The sequence below is a fragment of the Elephantulus edwardii genome, unplaced genomic scaffold (genome assembly GCF_000299155.1).
Source record: "Elephantulus edwardii isolate Elephantulus edwardi_28Jun2011 unplaced genomic scaffold, EleEdw1.0 scaffold00217, whole genome shotgun sequence".
In the NCBI taxonomy this organism is placed as follows: Eukaryota; Metazoa; Chordata; class Mammalia; order Macroscelidea; family Macroscelididae; genus Elephantulus; species Elephantulus edwardii.
In genome coordinates, this window is record NW_006399967.1 from 3,668,477 (window position 1) to 3,688,063 (window position 19,587).

Here is a 19,587-nt window from a genome sequence, read left to right on the forward strand (position 1 = left end):
CGGTGACAGCGTGGACGGCCCGCCCCCGCCTGCGCGCATGGTGTGTGCGCCCGACGACGCGGCTGCAGCTATACCGGTCATCGAGGAGGAGCCCGGCGGCGGCGGCTGCCCCGGCTCCGGCCTATGCGTCCAGCCCTCGGAGTCACTGCTGCACAAGCTGGCAGCGGGCCTCGAAGAGAGACTCTTCCCTCCACCCCTCCCCCAGCCCATCGCCGCTGCCCCGGTGCTGGCTGCTGCCGCCCCCACGTCCCCGGATCACAGCCCGGTCTAAGCCCCTCACCCACCTCGTTTCTCTCAGCTCTGTGCGGGGCCTCGGGGCGGGAGACACCCGTGCTGCCCACTCCCGCCCAGAGTCCCCCAAAGGTCTCCGGCCTCTCGGCGCCGCCGCAGGGCGCACGCGCACTGGCCTAGCGGGCATGCTGTGGGGTCCCCTGAGCATCCTGAGGTGTGATGCTTGGAGGTGACCATCGGACTGCCTGTGGCCCCGACAGTGGCCGTGGGGCAGAAAAGACCGTCGTGCGACAGCTGCCACTGGCTTGGGTGGCGGGCGACCCGGGGCTGGTGAACAGCTGGAGCGCCGAGACGCATGCGCCGTCTCCCGGGAGGCATCAGGCCTCGTCCAGCGGGGCGCTGCCAGCCACTGTGCACAAGGGCAGACGTGAACCCCCGGCCTCCAGGAGCGGACGCGCTGCCCGCCAGCCCCCCACGCCTTTTACCTCATCGCGGCGAGTGTCCGCGGCCATCTGCGCCCCTCTGAGCAATAACCTCCGCTGCCGCCACTCCGGCCACCCCGCGCCCGTGTCCCTGCATGTGACCGGGCTGCCCGCCCCACCACCCCGCACCTGCTGCATCCAGAGGAGCCAAGGCGCCGCCGCCAGTGTTAACAGAGCGAGAAAGGAGCCACGCGGCCAGGGTTCAAGTGTCCCAAGCTTTATTTATTGCCAAAAGACGGGGCGGCCTCCGCGCCGTCATCGTGTCCCCTTGGGTTATAAATATCTACTGCACACCCTTGTCTGCACCACGTCTTCTCTGGGCCCCGCGAACGGAGTGGGTCTGGGGACGCTGGGCCATCCAGGCTGGTCCACGCGGGGCTGACGGCCACCTGCAGTGACCCATCCGCCCACGCCCTGCTGTCCACCCGCATCACCAAGCACCCCTCACACCACGTCAAATCCACCTGTTTATTTTTTTCTTTTTTTTTAAAAAGGAACCAAACAGACAAACCAAAGGCGGCGCCGGGCCCCTCGGGTGGGCATGCATGGCACGGCCTGGCCCGGCGCGGGGCTGTCCTCGCCGTCACTAGCCGGGAGGCTCCGGAGCAGGGCGGGGACGGGGCGGGCAGACACCAGTAGTCTAAACATAAAGTGCATTGCGATGGCTTCGCGGCCACACCTCGGCCTGCGCCCGGGCCCTCCCCTCCTGGGGAGGCCGCAAGTCCACAGGACATCGTGTCAATGGGCGACAGGTGCTGTGCAGGTGACTGCGGGCAGGGCTGGGCCCCATCCCCGCTGTCCCTGTGCCCTGACCCTCCAAGGGCGTGGCAGGTTCCTCCCCGATGGAGGCGCCCCTGAGTCCACGGGAAGACCAAGGGTCTGGGACATGGCACCAGGCAAGGGACCCTGGCAGCGAGCTGTGGAGGGAGGACAGGTAGGTCACTCTGGGGCTCGTGAGCAGTGGCTCTCGCCGACTGGCCGCCTCTACCTCCCGGGAGAGATGTGGCTGCAGCCCGCTGCGTTCTGGAGCCTGCCCGCACACAGCCTCCTGAAGCACCTCTGCCTGGCGCCGCTGGGCCCACCTGGCAGCTCACAGCAGGGAACCAGAATGTGTGTGGGCAGGGCGCTGTCCTGAACAGGTGACATATCTCAGGGTCTCAGACCTGGGCTTCTTAAAAGTGGGGCACTCGGGCGGGAGAAGGGAGCCTTGAGGCCTCAGGGTCAGTCAGCATCAGCACCCTTGACTGCCAGGATGGGCCCCAAGGCACTTCTTCCTGGGCGCAGGGACCCCGAGAACAGGGTTGGAGCCACCACGAGGGTGGGGGATCCTGGTGGCCTGTCAGTGGCTTGTGGCACACTAAAGCTGATGACAGCCGGGGTGCCAGAGTCCCGCAGAGGGGGACCCCGGGTCCCACCTGGCCCAGACCTTTCCTACTGTGCCAGTTTGGCCCTCCCCTGCTTCCCCCTGCTACCCCCATGGCTCCTAAAACCCCCAACCCACCTCTGGCTTATACGGAATGCCCACCACCAGTCCCTGGCCGTGCCCTGTGTTCTCCAACCTCCTGTGGCTTGATAGGGACCCGGCCCCCCTCTGGCTTACAGGAACCACCCCCAATCCTCTGACAGGACAACCCCCAGCCCTCCCCTGGGGCCCCGCGCACCTGTGGGAGGACCCTCACTGCTGTTTGCAGGCCGACAGCCGCCGGATCTTGCTGCTGGCAGAGCATGCCCGGCGGGCAGGGTTGGAGGCCGCGCTGGCCCGGCGCTCAGCCTTTGACCTGGAGCCTAGTTGGGCTGCCTCGGTGCCATTCATGCACCAGGACTTGGGCAGGCCCCGGCTCTGTCCGTTCTGACCAGCATCGTCCTCCAGGACCTGTCCTGGGGGGGAAGATGGCGAGGGGTGTTGAGCAGGAGCTGAGTGGCCCATGCTCGTCTCCCAGCACACCCTCCACTCCTGCTGGAAGCCCCCTGGGCACCTGGACGCAGGCCTGCAGCACAGCTGGAGCTGCACCTCTGCCAGAGGCCTCTGTAAGTGCTGCCTGCCCAGCTCGACGGCCATGGGGCACAGGGCAGAGGACACTGGCCTGTCTCACCTGCGAGGGGACAGACCAGGGTAGCAGGCAGCCGCCAGGTGAAGAAACCAAGCCCGGATGCTGCCAGTCCTGGGGCACGTGATTCAACAGTTCTGGCAGCAGCATGCTGTGGCCTAGGGGCCACTGAGGGGGGTGCGGGAGACCCCGTCTCAGGAGTGGCGCACAGCCCCCCAAAGCTCAAGTGGGGTCCCCGGATCCAGCTGGACACCCCACCCTGCCATCTACCTCAATGTGAGGTGCCAGTCTCTCACACTGTCCTCATGCACCCTGAGCCTGGGGGGCTGATGCTGGTGGCTGGGTACATGCAGCCAGGCAGGAGGAATCTGGGCTCAGGGGTAAAGGGGGGCTGAGACTCTGTCAGGAGAGGTGTCCCCTGGGCTGTCCTGGCCATCTAGGATCAGGCACAGGGAGGATATCCACCTAGGACGCCTGGCCTCTGCACCCACTGCCCAGGGTCTCTGCAGACTAGAGGCCAGAGAGGCTGGCAGGTCAGAGGCAGGCTGCTGGGCAGCAGGCCCCTCGGGGTGCAGGTCATCTGAGGAAACATCGGCCTGGGCTCGGCTCCATGTCCAGGCTCAGATGACCAACATGCAGTGGAGAGGCTGTTTGGAAAGGCTCCTTAGGGCAGCATGGGGCAGTGCCTAACCCCGACCCCGGCTCCCGGCCTGCCCGTGCCTTTGCTCTGCCTCAAAGGGACAGGGGCAACCCACAGGGCAGTGTGAATACCTCCTACCAACCTCACAACAGAGACGCACAGGGCCTGCTGGCCCTCCAATTGTGAGAGTCACGGGGGTCAGCCTAGGACCGAGCGACCCGAGGAGACACCCCTGGCTCTGGGCAAGCATGGAAGACACATCTGGGCTTCAGTTACAGGGAGGGTCGATGGTGAGGCCACGCAGCAGAAGATGAAGGTCAAAGGTTCTAGTTCACCCAGAGGCGCCTCATAGGAAAGGTGTGGCAACTTCATCCCACATGCAGTCGTTAAAAGATGTGCTCCGCACTGTCCGTCTGTCCTCTCACTCTGCGCTGTCTGTCCAGCTCACTCGGCACTGTCCATCTGACTCCGTGCTGTCCATCTGTTCAGCTCACTCCGCTCTGTCCGTCTGTGTGGCTCACTCCACTCTGTCCATCTGTACGGCTCACTCCACTCTGTCCGTCTGACTCCACTTTGTCCGTCTATATGACTCACTCTACTCTGTCCGTCTGACTCCGCTCTGTCCGTCTATACGGCTCACTCTGCTCTGTCCGTCTGTCTGGCTCACTCCACTCTGTCCATGTATACGGCTCATTCTGCTATGTCTGTCCATCGGCTCACTGCACTGTCCGTCTTTGCAGCTACCTCTGCTCTGTTCATCTGACTCCGCGCTGTCTATCTGTCTGGCTCACTCTGCTCTGTCCGTCTATCCAGCTTGCTCCGCGCTATCCGTCTGTGCTCACTCCGCTGTCTGTCTCCGCGCTGTCCATCTGTACAGCTCACTCTGCTTTGACACACGTGGCCTTGATCTGCGGGCAACTCAAGAGCACTTGAGCTGGGTTCCAGCTCTGACCTCTCCGTGGGGTCCTGGGTCCTCAGACCATGTGCTGCACATTGACTGCCCACAGTGCCCCTTCTCCCTGGGCACACACTCCCCACCAGGCTTAAGGACTGGCTTCTGAGCTGAGCTGGGCAAGGTGGGAACTCAGCTCTGCAGCAGAGACAGGTGTGGGGGAACCTGCCCTGGGTCCGCACCCACCTGAGCCGTAGGAGACCATCTCTTAGGCCACGTCTCCTAAAGCCTACCTCCATCACAGCCAACAGAAAAGGGAGCAGGGTGGGAGGGGTCTGGAGAGATACGGATGCCGCCCCAGACAGACACAGGCCAGTGGGCCAAACCTTTTATGAGGCAGAACCTGAGAACCAGCCCCAGCAGAGAACAAAGACAGTCTCCAATAGCGAAGAAGTGCAAGGCTGAAGGGCCCTCAGCCGAGGGCTGGTGGGCACGGTGGGCACGGCCTAAGGCCACTAGGCTAAGGCCTGCAGCACGTCCTCCTGCACTAGGACTGCCTGAGTGTCCTCGTCACGAAGGCCAGAACCCTCGCTGCGCTGGGAACTTGTCTCCTCTCTAAGCCCTGCCTCAGTGTCCTCGTCACCTGGGGAAGAAGGCAGCAGGGTGTCAGGGCAGCGGGGACCCCTAAACTCCTGCTGGCCCTCACCCTCAAGGTGCCCATCACTCTGACCTACACGGCTCCTGTAACTAAGGGTCCCATGTGCATGGGTGAGGGCGCTGCCTCAGGGAGCCCATGAAGGGTGTGCTGTCGGGGTTATCTGGGAGGTTATCGGGGAGGCTGTGGGTGCAGGCTCTGTAAGGACTGAGGACGGGGGCTCACCAGGCACTGTGAAGTCCTGCGTGTAGATGATATCGTCTTCGAGGTCAAACAGGCCTTCGTCCTCGACTTCGCCGGCACAGCCGTGCAGGTCCTCGAGGTAGGGCACCACCGTCATGCTGCGCCAACGGTCCTTGGTGTCTGGGCTGGGCGGGATGGGCACCAGCGCCTCGGCCAGCGGGTGCTTCTTCCTGAACCAGCTGGGGTGGGATGGGGGTGCAGCAGGGTTGGCCCAGTAAGTCTACTCATGTGGGCGTCTCAAGTTGACCCACACTCTGAACCCCAGATACGTGCAGAGCAGTCATCCCAGGCCGCTCCAGACCACGCCTGAGGAGACACCGCACCCGCGGGCACCCTGAGCTGTACCCCGACTTCACAGCTGGGACCAGGGGCCTTCTGCAAGGTCTGCACCCCCCCAGCCCAGCCCCGGCCCCCCCCCCAGTCCCACCTGTGCTGCCGGATCTGCTGTATGGAGAGCCTCCGGGCCGGCTCGTACTCCAGCATCCCTGAGGAGACACAAGCAGGTCAGGTGGCTCAGTGCTGTACAAATGTCCGTCTGCCCAGCCTCTGCCATGAAAGAAAACGGACCCAACCCTCCACAGGTCACTTCTGCTGGTGGGGGGCCAAACCACCCAGGCCCACTGTGGAGCTGACTCATGGGAGAGGCCTGAGGGGCAAAGCGTAGTGGTCAAGAGGCTTGAAGGCTGCTCCCGTGGACAGTGTGAGCTGCAGAGAGCCAGACACCTAAGGGACAGAGACATCCCATGTTCGAGAACCAGGACAGTCTCAGAAAGCGGCATGCCGGGTGGACCAGGTTTGACAGACGCTCAAGGAATTCCCTGGAACTCAAGCAAGGAGAAGGCCCCAACCACACTGAAGCCAGGACAGCGAGGGAGAAACGTGGCAGCACCCACACCTCTGGCCACTGAAACCAGCACGTTCCATGCCCCTCGAGTCCTTTCATGTCTCACCCAAACAGTTCAACCTGAAGCACGGTTCTCAAATCTCCATGTGACTGAACATGTGTCTAGACAACTCACAACACACAAATTTGTGGACCAAGTTATGGATGACAGAGAATGGGACTCAGAACACGTAAGTGTGTTCACGTGAAAACATAAACCCTAAGCAAGACAGCTTCTAACCAGGGAAGGTGTGTGTCAGGGCTGCCTCCTTTCCCTACACCCATTCAATCTCCACAATGGGAAACCATGCGAGACGCTGGACGCTGTCAAGAACCTGGTGCTGGGACTGGAAGCAGACGCATCAGCTGTTAATGCAGGTGACACAGCCCTGCTTGCTCAAAGTGAGGACCTGAAGCTCCTGCTGCAGATCAAAGACTTCAATACGGATGACACCTCAACATCAAGAAAGTGAAAACCCCCACCGGACCAGCCAACATCACGACAGATGGAGAAGACGACTGTTATCAGACTTCATTTTACTTGGATCCACAACCAACACTCGTGGTAAGAGCAGTCAAGAAATCCAAGACAAGTAGCCCTGTGGAAATCTGCTGTCCAAGCCCTCTCCGAAGTGCTGGTGAGCAAGGAAGACGAGAGTTGGAGGTTGGGGTGCGCCTCACTCAAGCGTGGCCTTTTCAGCTGCTTCCTGTGCACCTGCGAGTGAGGTAAGGAATAAAGACGACAGCAGAGCTGGTGTGAATGGTGGTGCTGGAGGCCCTGAGCTCCTAGTGTTGTTACGGGCAGCTCCTGGCTCATTCTCAGGTAGCTTTCAGGTGTTAAAATGACAGGAGATTGCCCATCCTTCTCCTGGAGTAGCTGGTGGACTCGAACTATGTGCTTTTTGGCTGGCAGCCCACCTCCTCACCACGAGGCCACTGTGGCTGTGCTGGCTGAGGACTGCCTGGCGGATGCAGAGGCTGTCCCGTCCATCTTTCTCCCCAGCAGGAGCTGGCGGACGTGCACCTCACACCCTTGGGTTAGCAGTGCGGCTCGTTGCCGCCAGCGCTCCCTTCTAGGCCACTGGGACTCTCTAGGGAAACGGTTACTTCTGGCTGGGGAGGGTCAAGCTACTTAGACTCACAGCTGCCCCTCTAGCAGCTTTTCAGAGGCTGTGAACTGCACGGGCGACTGTCTAGGTTTCTTCTGCAAAGCTGCTGGGGGCTTTGAGCCACGTGCCTTTGGGCTGGCGGCACAACTCCTTACAGTTAGGCTACCAGAGCTCCCTGGGAGCCCAGACTGCCAAAAGGACAAATAAAGCTGTCCTTCCGAGGCCAGGATGGGGGAACCTTGGCTCACAGGCTTTGGGGACGCTGTCAGGAAGGGCCAGTCCTTGGAAAAAAGACATCACGCTGAAAAAGTCAAGGTCAGAGAAAGAGAGAAGACCCCCAAGGAGATGCTGTGACCCAGCGAGTCTAACACTGGCTCAAGCATTTCAGACGGTAAGGTAAGGTGAGGAGACTGTAGGATTCACATCTGCTGTTCGGAAGGTCACCGTGAGTCACAGGTGACTTGCTGGCATGAACCGTTCACCAATTCATGAGCGCTGGGAAGTCTAAACAGAAGTTCTATCGTGAAGTCAGGACACAAACCTGTCTCCACATGGTGGGGTGAAGGTGGTGCCAGGCTCAGAGGTAACAGATGGCTTGGCTAAGGGACTGACCCCCAACGGGTGTCCTGCGTGGTGACCTGGATGGAGACCTGAGAGTCTGTGGCTCTGACAGGACGCCTGTGCCCCATGGGCCATCCCAACGGTCCCCAAGGATGACATGAGCTTTGTAGGCAAGTCAGAACTGGTGCTCAGAGGCCTCACCCAGCCTTCCCTCAGGGCGAGAAGAGGCCCGAAGCCTTGTCGACATGCCCAGAAGCTCCCACAGCTGTAAGCACGGTGGGTGCAGGGGGCTGGGGCAGCCTGGGGGGCAGGTCTGAGGTGTCCCCAGAGGCCTCACGCTCACCCGGGGTCGCCTAGGACAGCTTACTACACAGCAAACTCTCTTTCCTTGGTAAGTGTAACTTACTTTAGATCAAACACGTGGAACAAGACCGGCAAACTCCTAAAAAAGGTCCCTTTCTCAGGAGACAGGTGTGTGGTCCATGCGGCACAGGGGCCTGGGCACAAAGCACTGCCAGGACCACCGCCTGTCAGGGGGCAGGGTGTGGCCCGAGGCGGCGGGTCGGAAGCTTCCCTGGGGGCTGTTGAGGACAAGCTGTGGTCTCACCGCTCAGGAGGAAAGGTGGAAAGGCTCTGCGGAAGGTAGGGACCCGGATGTCCACTGCACGCAGTCACAGGGCCCAGTCACATTCAGAAGGGCTGGGGGTCTACCCTGAGTGACCACAAAACAAAGGCCTGGTCATCGGCGTCTGGTCAAATGGAAACAGCAGCAAGGCTACGGTCACTCATGGGCCACCACCTTAGCAGTTGTGAGTGGCCAGCCGGCGAAGGCCCGTGGACTCAGCCCGACCACGGAAAACCCACAGTCTGCTGGATGAGGCCGGCTGTAACCGGACACTGGGACCGTCTCCATTGTAACATCAGGATTACACTTCAACAGGAAATGACGATTCTCCTCCTGAGGCAGGCTTGTAGGCCACTCTCCTCCACATCTACCGTGGCCTGTGATCCCAACAGTGGACAACCACAGGAGGACAAACAAGTGGACAGCAGGGACACACAGTGCAGCAGGGGGCTCTGCGAGACCACCGTTCGCACAGAATAACAGACAGGACCACGCAAAAGAGGGTGAGGGACCAGAGAGACAAGTGACCACATAAATAAGGCACCAAGGAGTAGCCAGGAGAGAGCAAGACAGCGAGTGTCCACTGCGGACAAGAAGCGTCAGACACACAGAGACCATCGAGATAGTCAAGAGCATGGCTGAGGGTCAGCAGTAAAGGGTGTCCCTCGAAGCCAGGGCACCAGCATGGAGAACCCCAGAGACTCGAGAAAGAGGTGCGCTCTAACCACCAGAGCTGCTGCAAGGAGGGACAAGGGGACAGCAGGACAGACACAGAGACCACCTCGAGGAGACGCAGTGGGCTTCCAGCCCCAGAGTGAGGGGCACAGGGCTGGGTCACACCTGCCCAAGCTGGGAGTAGCACGACAGGAGGGGGCCTGAGGGTCCACCCCCCTCGCCACCATGTAAACCCCGAAGGCGTGTGTGCTCCCAGCTCCTGCACAGGATCAGGTCAGCGGACGGAGGGCAGCCAGGCGCTGGGACAGAGCTGCTCCCCACAGTGCCCTGAGGAGGGGGTCCTCCTCCTGAACGGCCATTTTCACAGCTCTACACGAAGACCTGTGGTCACTCCACAAGCTGGCAGAGCCAGCCCCAGGCCTGGACACAAGCTGGCACCAGTCACAGCCTGAGCGCTGCCCCGCTGCCTCTCAGTGAGGCCCTGTCTGGATTCTTCCAGGATGGGGCACCCAGAAAGATGGGGCATCCGGTCAGGAGGGGACACACAGGTGGGGCCCAGGTGCCTGCACGAGGGAGAATGGAGATTTAGACCAGGCCGGCCCCGACCCACAGAGTGCTTTGACTGGGTGCCGAGCCACGGTTTGACGGCCCGTGAGTGTGGCCGTCCTGCCCAGGACCATGCCATCCCTACGCTGAGTCACAGCCATCCTGAGCAGCACAGAGCCCCAACCCCGCCTGGTCCTGGGTTCACATCCCCGTCCGCAGCCCGCCTGCCCTGGCCATGCCATTGCGCTGTCTTGTCACCCCTGACTGAAGGAGCACGTGGCTGCATCCTGGTGGCCCTGGGTCCTGCACTCCTGGCGGCCCCAGGCACACAACCAAGATTCAAAGGTCTTACGGCCACCCAGTCACTCATCGCCCAGCTCCCCGCATGCGAGACACCTGACTACACCACGGCTTGAGTCACTCCCTAGTCCTGAAAGCGACCTCTTTCCTCTTCAGTCCTTTTTATTAACTATTTTATTCTTCTTTTCAATTTTTAATTTTTTTTAAATTGAGATTTGAAACTTGGATTTCCATTTGTTCACTGCTGCACATTTTCCTCCCTGCCCACGCCCCCAGTTTGCTTCTCTATGGAAAAAAATAAAAATCTTTCACTGTTGTACCATTCCCCGCCCCAGTCCACTCTGCTGTGCAGCTCTTCTCTGGACTCGTCATGCAAATACCTAATCATATATTCCTTTTAAGCAGTTCTTTCCCTCTTCTGTTTCAGTGCAGAGCTCATTATCTATCCCCTCTTTTCTTAGTTCCTCCCAACCTCTCTGTCAGTCATCTTTTATAACAGTGGCGTTATGCAGGGTTTGTCCTTTTGTAACTGAGATATCGCACTCAGCATGATGTCCTCCAGGGTCACCCATTCTGAATAATATTGCATGAGTTCTCATTTTTCAATGAAGTGTAGTATTCCATTGTGTGAATATACCACAGCTTCTCTGTCCATTCGTTTGTTAATGGGCACTTGGGTTGTTTCCAGCTCTTTGCTGTTGGGAACAAAGCCACAATAAACATGGGTGTGCATATATCTGCTTGGATGTCAGTTATGGTCTCTTTGGGGTATATTCCCAGTAGTGGAATTGCTGGGTCAAATGGTATTTCTATTTGCAACTTTTTGAGAAAGTGCCATACCACCTTCCACAGTGGTTGCACCATTTTACACTCCCACCAACAGTGAATAAGGGTTCCAGTTTCTCCACAACCTCGCCAGCATTTGTTGCTTGCTGTTCTGTTAAATTTTGCTAATACTGGGGTGAGATGGTATCTCATAGTTGTTTTGAGTTGCATCTCTCTCAGAGTCAGGGACTTTGAACATTTGTTCATGTATTTTCTTGCCATCTTAATGTCTTCTTTGGTGGTCTGTCCACATCCTGTGCCCATTTTGTGATTGGATTGTTTACCTTGATCTTGTTGTGGTGCTTGATTTTTCTGTAAATTCTAGATATCAGTTCCTTATCAGACATGTCATTACAAATATTCTTTCCCAGGCTGTGGCTTCCCTCTTCACCCTGTTGAAGTTTTTGGACGTGCACGCCCTCCTCATCTCTTCAGCACTTACAGCATGGTTGTCCTGTCTCTCCATCGGTCTCTCCCTGGGAATGTGTCTCGATCTTCATCGTGGAATCACCTCGACTTGAGGAAGCATGCTCCTCCTGCCGGCCCACCACAGGCCGCTCACGCACCTGCCTCAGCCCTGCTGCTGTGTCCCTCCTCACCTCCTCACTCCCTAGGCTATTTACGTGGCAAACAGACCGACCTGGTGTAAAGGACACAGCTGCACCCACGCTGTCCCCGGCTGGGAGGAATGGTCACTCTTGCCTGGGCTTCTCTACCCCTTACAGTCTATAGTCTGATGTCGTTCCTGGGTCAATACGACACGAGCAGTCACCCTTCCAGTGACCTCCACTCTTGGTTAAGATCCCCAACATCAGCAAGGACAGCGCTGATTCCACAGCCTCTTCTCAGTCCAGCCTGGATGTCGGGCCGCTCCCCATCGATGTACTGCTCCAGCCATTCTCACCTGCGGTTTGACTGCACGTTTCCACTTGCATGTGGCGGTGACACTGGTCCACAATGCAGCATTCTGGGGGATCGCCTTTCCCAGGAATGGGCAGATGTGGACACTTCCCGCTGGGTAAGGAGTTCTGGTGCGGAGTGCCTAATGCCCGAACTGCTGACCTGAGAGGCGGACACTGACTCCACCACTCATCCCAAGAGAGCAGGGTGTTTCTTCCCCTAATGATGCAGCACCTGGAGGTGGCCGTGGAGGTGGCCCTGAGGCAGAAGGCCCCGTCAGGTGGACGGCAGGCACCTGGTGTCCTGGCATGACGACACAGCTGGCCTCAGTCCCATTAGTTCAGGATGGTCTGCGTCAGTCTCGCTCACAGACGCCTGGGCTGTGATCCTTCAGGATCCACTTATTTCTGAGCGTTCTGTTTCCGTAGACTCACACACTTGACGTCGTCTCACTACGCAGCATTACAAGGCCCTTCACTGGTGACCGTGTTTCCCAAACTTGACTCTGAGGTGGCAGCTTGTCCCCAGGTGCACTGCGTGCGCCTTCCACAGGAGGACACACCAGCCGACATGGTCCAGGACGATGACCGCCCTATCCAGGTGGGCTTTTCATAAGCAGGTCGACGCCAGGTCTTCCTTCTTGGTCAGAAGTTGTGCTGGAACTGCCTGCTTGCTGACCAGGCAGTCACTGGGCACCTCAAGGTGGGTGATGACGACTGGCCAGTGAGTCCTGACGTTGCAGGGAGAGTGAGGTCTCTGCAGGGGGAAGGTCAGGCCTCTGCTGGGAGGAGGGCTCAGGCCGAGCGGACACAGGAGACGCTCTTGAGTTGGCCCGTGCTCACCCAACTGGGCAAACGTCAAGCCACTGCCCGTAGGGGTCACACGGCATGGGACCTGCTGAGAGCTGCAGATCAGAGCCTGTGCCAGCCAAGTCAGAATGGAGCAGATGGCTGTCCTGGCCCCTAAGATGCCAATGCCAGGAAGGTAAAGGTCCGGCAAGTTTGGAAGCAAACCACACACCATGATAGACAGAGTCCCAGCGCCCTCCTGGATTTTCATCCCCCACTCTAGGATCTAGGGCTGATCTCCTAGGAAGGACACTCTCTCTGGGCTGACCACAGTGCCACCTGCCGCTTCCTCAAGGAAAGGTGACAGGTGGAGTTGCTTGGCCCTGAGGTTGGGATCTGCTGCCAACTCCAGGGTCGACACAGAGGTCAGCAGGTAGGGAGGGGCCGGCGACACCAGGGAATGCCCTCTCCCAGGCAGAGGTGAGGGGCCCAATCAGACTTTCGACTAGAAACCCTCATCAGGGCTCCTTCCAGCACTGCCTGGGTCGTCCTACACTGCGGGGCTCTGCCGAGCACCCCAGTGCATCCCCGTCCCTCTCCTGTCCCCCACCACACAGTGTCGTAGGAGACCTTGGCGGCCAAAGGGAAAGTGAGGTGGACGCTGCAGGGCTGGTATGTGTGGAGACCCTGCTCCAAAGACCCGGGGCACAGCAAGGCCGTGTGACAGACGCTGCCCCCGCAACGTGCCTCAGGCCGCTCACCTCTCAGCAGGTCAGACAGTGGTGGGCCGCAGTCGCTGGGGATGGTGTAGTCACCTTTCCCGATGTTCTCGAACAGCTTGTAGATGTTGTCCCCCTCGAAAGGGTACAGGCCTGTGGTGATGTTGTACCTGCAGAGGCCAGAACTCAGTGACACACGCCCTGCCTTCCTCAGCGAGCTGGGTTGTGGGTGCAAGCCGGCACTTACAGTGTGACCCCTGCAGACCAGATGTCCACCTTGAAGCCAGAGAAGGTGTCGAGGCCGTTGGCAATCTCGGGCGGCTGGAAGGCTGGTGATCCCTGGCTGGTCCGGCACGTGTCATCCTCAGCGAAGGGGTGCAGGGCCTGCGGGATGGCGACTCAGCAGAGACCCTCTCAGGTCCCATAACCCTCCACTGTGGGCAGATCCAAGCCCCACCTCAGCCCCAGCTCCCCTCGGTTCCTCTCTGCCCCATGCTGCCCCACCTCACATCAGTCCCCGGCATCTCCATCCCATCTGTGTACCCCACTTGGCCTCACCTCAGCCACGCTCTATCCACCCAGTATCTGTGCCCTCCCCCACCTCCACCCTTGCCTGCACCAGCACCCACTCCCTCACCACCCTGGGCCCCTCTTGGCCTACCTCAGCCCTGTCTCCTGCCCCAGTATCCACAACCTCCTCTACCTCTCCTCTTGCCCCCTCCCACCCCCGGGGCCCCCTCCCCTCGGCCATGCCCACCTCGGCCACGCCCAGGTCGGAGATCTTGAGTGTGCCGCCGGTGGTGAGCAGGAGGTTGCCGGGCTTGATGTCCTTGTGCACGATGCCTTGGCTGTGCAGGTACTCCAGCCCGTCAATCAGCTGACAGAAGTACCTGCAAGGAGGGGGGCTCACTAGCGGCTGGGCCGGGGGACCCCCAGCCCTGGGGGGCTGAGAAGAGGGAGGAGCAGCAAGGAACAGGTGGGCCTGGGCGTGTGGACTCACCCGTGGGCCTGGCACACAGGAAACCTCTTCTCGGGCACGCTGTCCAGCATCTCCTGCATCCCACACACGCAGTACTCCATCACCATATACGTGCCGGTGTCAAGGAAGCCAGCATTCCCGGGCTCCACACCCTGTGAGGCTCCACACCCTGGGGGACCTTCCACAACCTTAGGGGGGCCCTCCACACACACTCTGGGGGACTTTCACAGCCTGGGGAGGCCTCCACAGTCCACCACCCCTGCCCACAGAAAGCCAGGCTGGCTTGCTAACAAGCCCACTGTCCAGCTGCAGGTCAGCTCAGTAACAAATGGCCAAGAAAAATCAGGGACCCTGCGGACCACGGGGTGACACGAGGTTAGTGAGCCCCGGCAGGCCCTGTCCAGGAAGGTGTCTGTGGCTTTCCCTTAGACCTTGTCCAGAGCCTTCTGACCCCACACAAACGTACATGACCAAATGAACACACACACACTTCTCCCCACGTGTACAAATATGCATGCACGCACATACGTGCACGAGGATGTCTCCTGCTGTTTCTCCGTGCACGTCCTCACACTCACACCCACCCACCCCCGCCTCTCCGTGCACACTCTGCGCACACAAGGATATATCTTCTGCTTCTCCTCATTGCACAGCACATCCACCAGCTGGATGACGTTGCGATGCCGCAGTCGCCGCAGGAGCTGGATCTCCCTACAGGTACAGGACAGGGTCAGCCTGGTCGGGCATGGAGCACCTCTGGGCTGATAGACACACCTTTCTGCAGGGAGATCCCTCAACTCAAGCATCGCCATGGCCCCCATTTTCTCAGAAACATTTCACTCCATTCACCCCTTAGCACAGGTGTCCAAATGGGTGTGGCCAGCACAGACCCCCAGACCTGGCTTGTCTCCACTGTCTAGGCCCTTAAAAGGCTGTCCCTTACCCCAGTGCAACCATAGGCAAGACGGCACAAGAGCACCACGGGCCATTCCTCATGAGGTGGTCTCAGAGCAGGGCCAGGAGGACAGAGGACACGGTCCTCCCGGCGGGGCCTGGCCCTGTCCTCCTTGGTGAAATGCCCACAGTACTGAGCAAGGCCACACACAGTTGAGAAGATGATGACGACTGCACGCCGCCTTGCTCACCTTCCACATCAGGGCTGCAAGTAACAGACGCACAGCGTGGTGTCTGAACCAGAGGCCAGCACATCACAGCCCGAGTCAGGGGCCAGGGCTGGAGGGACCCCAGAAGCCTGAGCGTCCATAGAGCTCTGCAAAGCTGTGCACACGCGACACTACTCTCCCGCCCCGTGACAAGCAGATGCCGGCGTGGTCTCAAGACCCCACAGGACCGTCAGGACTCCGTGACCAAACCCACAAACTCCAGACTCACGACCAAGACTCCAGGGCTGGGGTTAGGACCCTGACCACAGCAACCAAGTCCACTCAGTCACAGGCCCTCCACCCAGGATGCCCACTCACTGGCAGCCAGGAATGTCCTTTAGAGCTGGGTCCTGAGGCCTTGAGCCTCCGGCCCCCATCAGGCAGACCTGTGTGACTGGGACAGCATGCGTATGGACAGCAGCCACTTGAACCCCTAAAGCCTGCGGGGAGCAGGGTGGAGGCTTTGCAGTCATCATAAGTTTTTCACAGTGCTGACCTCATCTCAGGCCACACGTGAACGCTAAAAAAGAACGGGGCTGGAAGTGCCTGCGCAAGAAGATACGTGCCTTCCCGCAGAGTGACCACAAAGGGTGACCACAAAAGGTGACCAGCAGAGGGCTCGCCGGCCGTGCCCACCGCTCTCCACGTGGCCCTGCACCGCCACGGTGACCACACAGGGTGACCACACAGGGCTCGCCGGCCGTGCCCACCGCTCTCCACGTGGCCCTGCACCGCCACGGTGACCACACAGGGTGACCACACAGGGCTCGCCGGCCGTGCCCACCGCTCTCCACGTGGCCCTGCACCGCCACGGTGACCACACAGGGTGACCAGCAGAGGGCTCTCCACATGACCTGGCCCGGTGCCACAGGGTGACCACACAGGGTGATTGACAAAGGGCTCACGAGCCATGCCCACTGCTCTCTGCATGGCCAAGTGCCACCACGGTGACCCACACAGGGTGACCGACAGAGGGCTCTCCGCATGGCCCGGCGCTGTCACCACAGTGACCACACAGCGTGACCAGCAGAGTGCCTGGCCCCGCCCAGTCACTGCCAGGAGGAGCAGCAGAGGCCGGCAGCATCTGGGGGGCCGCGGCAGTGACTGCAGGTGCTGCAATGGCCCCTAGGACACGAGGAGGGGGTTCACAGGACACCATGAGTGAGAAGTCTAGCTTAATGCAAAGCCTGTCACCCCAGCACTGGGCATGGTGGCCAGAACTGCAAACAAGTGTCCACAGCAGCGGGAGTCAGTCAGCTAGGCCTGCCTGGCCAAGTACCAAGGGGGACACAGCCAGGCCACTGTCCAGCTCTGCGGCGTGTCTGCACAGGGACGAGGACGGTGTGGCGACCACTGGCGTCTGGAAGCGTGGCACTGCTCCCCATGGCCAGTCTCGGGCCACACAGGCCACAGATCAAGGCCCAGCCCGCAGGGTGGCAGCGTCCTGGCAGCTGTCAGAGGGAGCTCCATGCAAACAACACCCCAGCTGGAGTCCCTCCTTGCCGACAGGGGGCCAGCATAGCGCTGCTCCGGTCAGTGGGGACACGGCTTCTGTCTGTCCTGACAAGCGCCGGCTGCAGACAGGTCCGCACGTTCCTCCTCACGGTACACTTGGGGACAGAGTCCCAGTCCCCAGGAGGTGCGCGGCTCCACTGAGAAAAAGCAAGACGACTGGGCAACGTCGGCCAGACGGGGCGCCAGAACCCCAAGTCCTCTAAACCCCAAGGGGCTCGACTCACCGCCTGCCCGCAGACCCTTTCACCTCTTCTCCAGGACGGACACTGTCGAGTCCAGTCTATTATGCTCTCTCAGATAAAGGGCCTTTCTACTCTTGTTCCTGGGCCAGCTGCTGGCAAGGCTGCCCAGTCCAGGGCAGACACAGGGACCCCACAGAGCCCAGGAGGGCACAGAGACCCCACACAGCCTGGCTTGGGTAGACATGGCCTGGGACAGGCTTGGACACACAGGGACATCACACGGCCTCAGCCCAGGCAGACACGAGGACCTCACATGGTTTGGGTGGATATGGGGATTCCACATGACCTGGGCCCAGGTGGAAATGGAGACCCCACAGAGCCAGACCTGGGAGGACACAGGGACCCCGCACAAGCCACCTGGACATGAGAACCTCACATGACCTGGGCCCAGGCAGACACAGGGACCCACACAACCAGGCTGACTCCGCACGGTTCTTCAGGGAGAGGCAGGCAGGACAGCCTCCCTGTGGAAGGGTCCCCGCCACATATCTGGGGGCAGTGGTCACTCCTGTCCCAAGGTCCACAGATCTTGGTGACCAGGGACCCCCAGCCAGCCAGCCCCTGGGGGCCTGACGACTCAGCAGGCACCCCTCGCAGCTGGGCTCCCCTCCCACAGTCTGGATGCTTTCTGAGACCTGGGTGCGCTGGGACACCGAGACACGGTCTTGAGAAGTTGAGAGGTCTGGTGGGCAGACATAGGGTCAGCACTTGCCTCCCCGGTGCCCCTCAGGAGACCGGCAGATGCAGGTGGGGTCCCTGAGGACGTCCTGGAGGAACAGGGCAACAGGGGAGGCCATGCTGGCTGGAGGTCCTAGCCAGGACCTGGGGTCCACAGGCGGGCTGTGGCCTGTCCTGTCACCACACCTCGTCCCTGCTCATAGGATTCGGAGCTGGTGGCCTCAGTTCATGGGGAGAGAAACTTTGGGCACCAACAGCAGCAAGGGAGCACAGGGCCTCCTGCCGGACGCCAGGGCCCCGAGACCTGCTGACCACGAGCTAACAGCAAGCACCCTTCGCTGCCGCTATAAAGGTACAGACTCCTGTTAGAAGGCAGCAGCCTCAGAAGACAAGCCTGGCGCTGGACTTGCTAGCGACCGGCCACTGAAAACCCACAGAGGAAACCTGGCAGTGGGCACACGTCAGGGCTCTGAACTGGGAGTTTTAACTGGTATCTTCCAGCTCAGCACTGCTCCTGGCTCCCACCCGAGGGGGGAGACATGCACATGGCCCCAGCACCTCTGGGGGCCCCCACCCATCTCTGTGGACATGAACAGGGTGTGCCAGGGTGTCGGGGACACCAGGTCCCACCCGTGGCAGCTGGGGGGTGCGATAAGCTCTCTGGCAGCTGTGCATACCCTGCCCCAGCAGGTAAACAGCACCCAGGGCGATCCCCACAGAGTAGGCCAAGGGGTCCTGCGTCCTGGCGCAAGCATGAGCTGTACACACACAGACACACAGACACACACAACCTGCCCCTGGCAGTTCAACTCATGGGAAAGTGTGTGGCCGCCCTCATGCCACCCCGTCCTGTCTGCCCTGGGCAGAGAGGGAAAGAGAGAGGAAGAAAAGGAAGGGAAAGGACCCAGGAGGAGAGAGGGAGTGAGGCCACAAAAAAGCACAAGCTGGAGAAAAGGGGTGGAAGGGAGGGAGAAAGGGGGTAGAGGGAAGGAAGGAGAGAGGGAAAGGAGGGAGGAAGGGGAGGGTAGAAGGGGAGGTGAGAGGGAGGGAGGGAGAGGAAGGGAGGGAAAGTGGGTGGGGAGAGCATAAGGGGAGGGGGAGGAAAAGCAGGAGGAAGGGGAGAGGGAAGGAGGAGGGAGGGAAGGAAGGGGAGGGAGGAGGAAGGAGAGGAGCAGGTGGTGAGGGGACCATGGAGAAAGGATGGGAGAACAGAAGGGGGACAAGCAGGAAGTGAAGAGGTGAAACCCAGGAAAATGCAGGAACAGGAAGGAGAGAGGAGATGGGTGGAGTGAAGAGAAGGGAGACAGGTAAAGTGACAAATGCGGGCAGGAGTGAGGGTGGGAAGGTTGAGAGGAAGGGAGAGAAGAGGGCGAGGTGCAGCCAGGAATGAGAGGCAAGTGGTGGGGGAGTCCTGGGGTGGGTTGTGGGGAAGAGAACGGGGCCAGGACAAGGAGTGAGACCTGCCTTAGGGGAGGTTAGTGAAGGGGAAGGAAGTGACACAGGTGGGGAGGCAGGAAGTGGCGCTGCAAGGGAGCAGGTGGAGGGGCAAAATGTGACACAGGGAGGCTCGAAGAAGGACAAGGGGGGCAGGCGTTGGGCAGAAAGTGAGACGGGGGTTTGGGGGAGCAAGTGGCGGGCAGGAAGTGTGACAGGGGAGCAGGTATTGGGAAGGAATGTGATGGGGAAGCAGGTGGTAGGCAGGAAGTGTGATGGGGGCTGGTCGGGGGGGGGCAGGAGGTGACAGGCAGCGGTCTGGGGTGACAGGCAGTGATCTGGGGTGGTAGGCAGTGGTGACGGGCAGTGGTATGGGGTGACAGGCAGTGGTCTGGGGTGGCAGGCGGGCAGTGGTCTGGGGGACAGGCAGGCAGTGGTCTGGGGGACAGGCAGC

The 19,587-nt window shown here is 60.3% G+C and overlaps 2 protein-coding genes across 2 annotated transcripts in view; one reads left to right on the forward strand and one right to left on the reverse strand.

Annotated features, from left to right (window-relative positions):
* Positions 1 to 271, forward strand: part of LOC102852720 (chromosome unknown open reading frame, human C19orf26) — a 5,863-nt gene extending 5,592 nt beyond the window's left edge. The window contains exon 10 of the mRNA XM_006898006.1: positions 10 to 271. Coding sequence (XP_006898068.1) covers positions 10 to 271 — 262 coding nt within the window. The remainder of the gene's footprint in view (positions 1 to 9) is intronic.
* A 2,117-nt stretch (positions 272 to 2,388) lies between these two features.
* The window catches only part of LOC102853130, a 23,230-nt gene continuing 6,031 nt past the window's right edge, over positions 2,389 to 19,587 (reverse strand). Inside the window, exons 4-15 of the mRNA XM_006898007.1 lie at positions 17,734 to 17,788; positions 16,768 to 16,916; positions 16,544 to 16,586; positions 15,761 to 16,389; positions 14,731 to 14,812; positions 14,123 to 14,220; positions 13,880 to 14,012; positions 13,370 to 13,506; positions 13,165 to 13,292; positions 5,619 to 5,676; positions 5,174 to 5,370; positions 2,389 to 2,591 (exon numbers count right to left, since the gene is read on the reverse strand). Coding sequence (XP_006898069.1) covers positions 2,389 to 2,591; positions 5,174 to 5,370; positions 5,619 to 5,676; positions 13,165 to 13,292; positions 13,370 to 13,506; positions 13,880 to 14,012; positions 14,123 to 14,220; positions 14,731 to 14,812; positions 15,761 to 16,389; positions 16,544 to 16,586; positions 16,768 to 16,916; positions 17,734 to 17,788 — 1,912 coding nt within the window. The remainder of the gene's footprint in view (positions 2,592 to 5,173; positions 5,371 to 5,618; positions 5,677 to 13,164; positions 13,293 to 13,369; positions 13,507 to 13,879; positions 14,013 to 14,122; positions 14,221 to 14,730; positions 14,813 to 15,760; positions 16,390 to 16,543; positions 16,587 to 16,767; positions 16,917 to 17,733; positions 17,789 to 19,587) is intronic.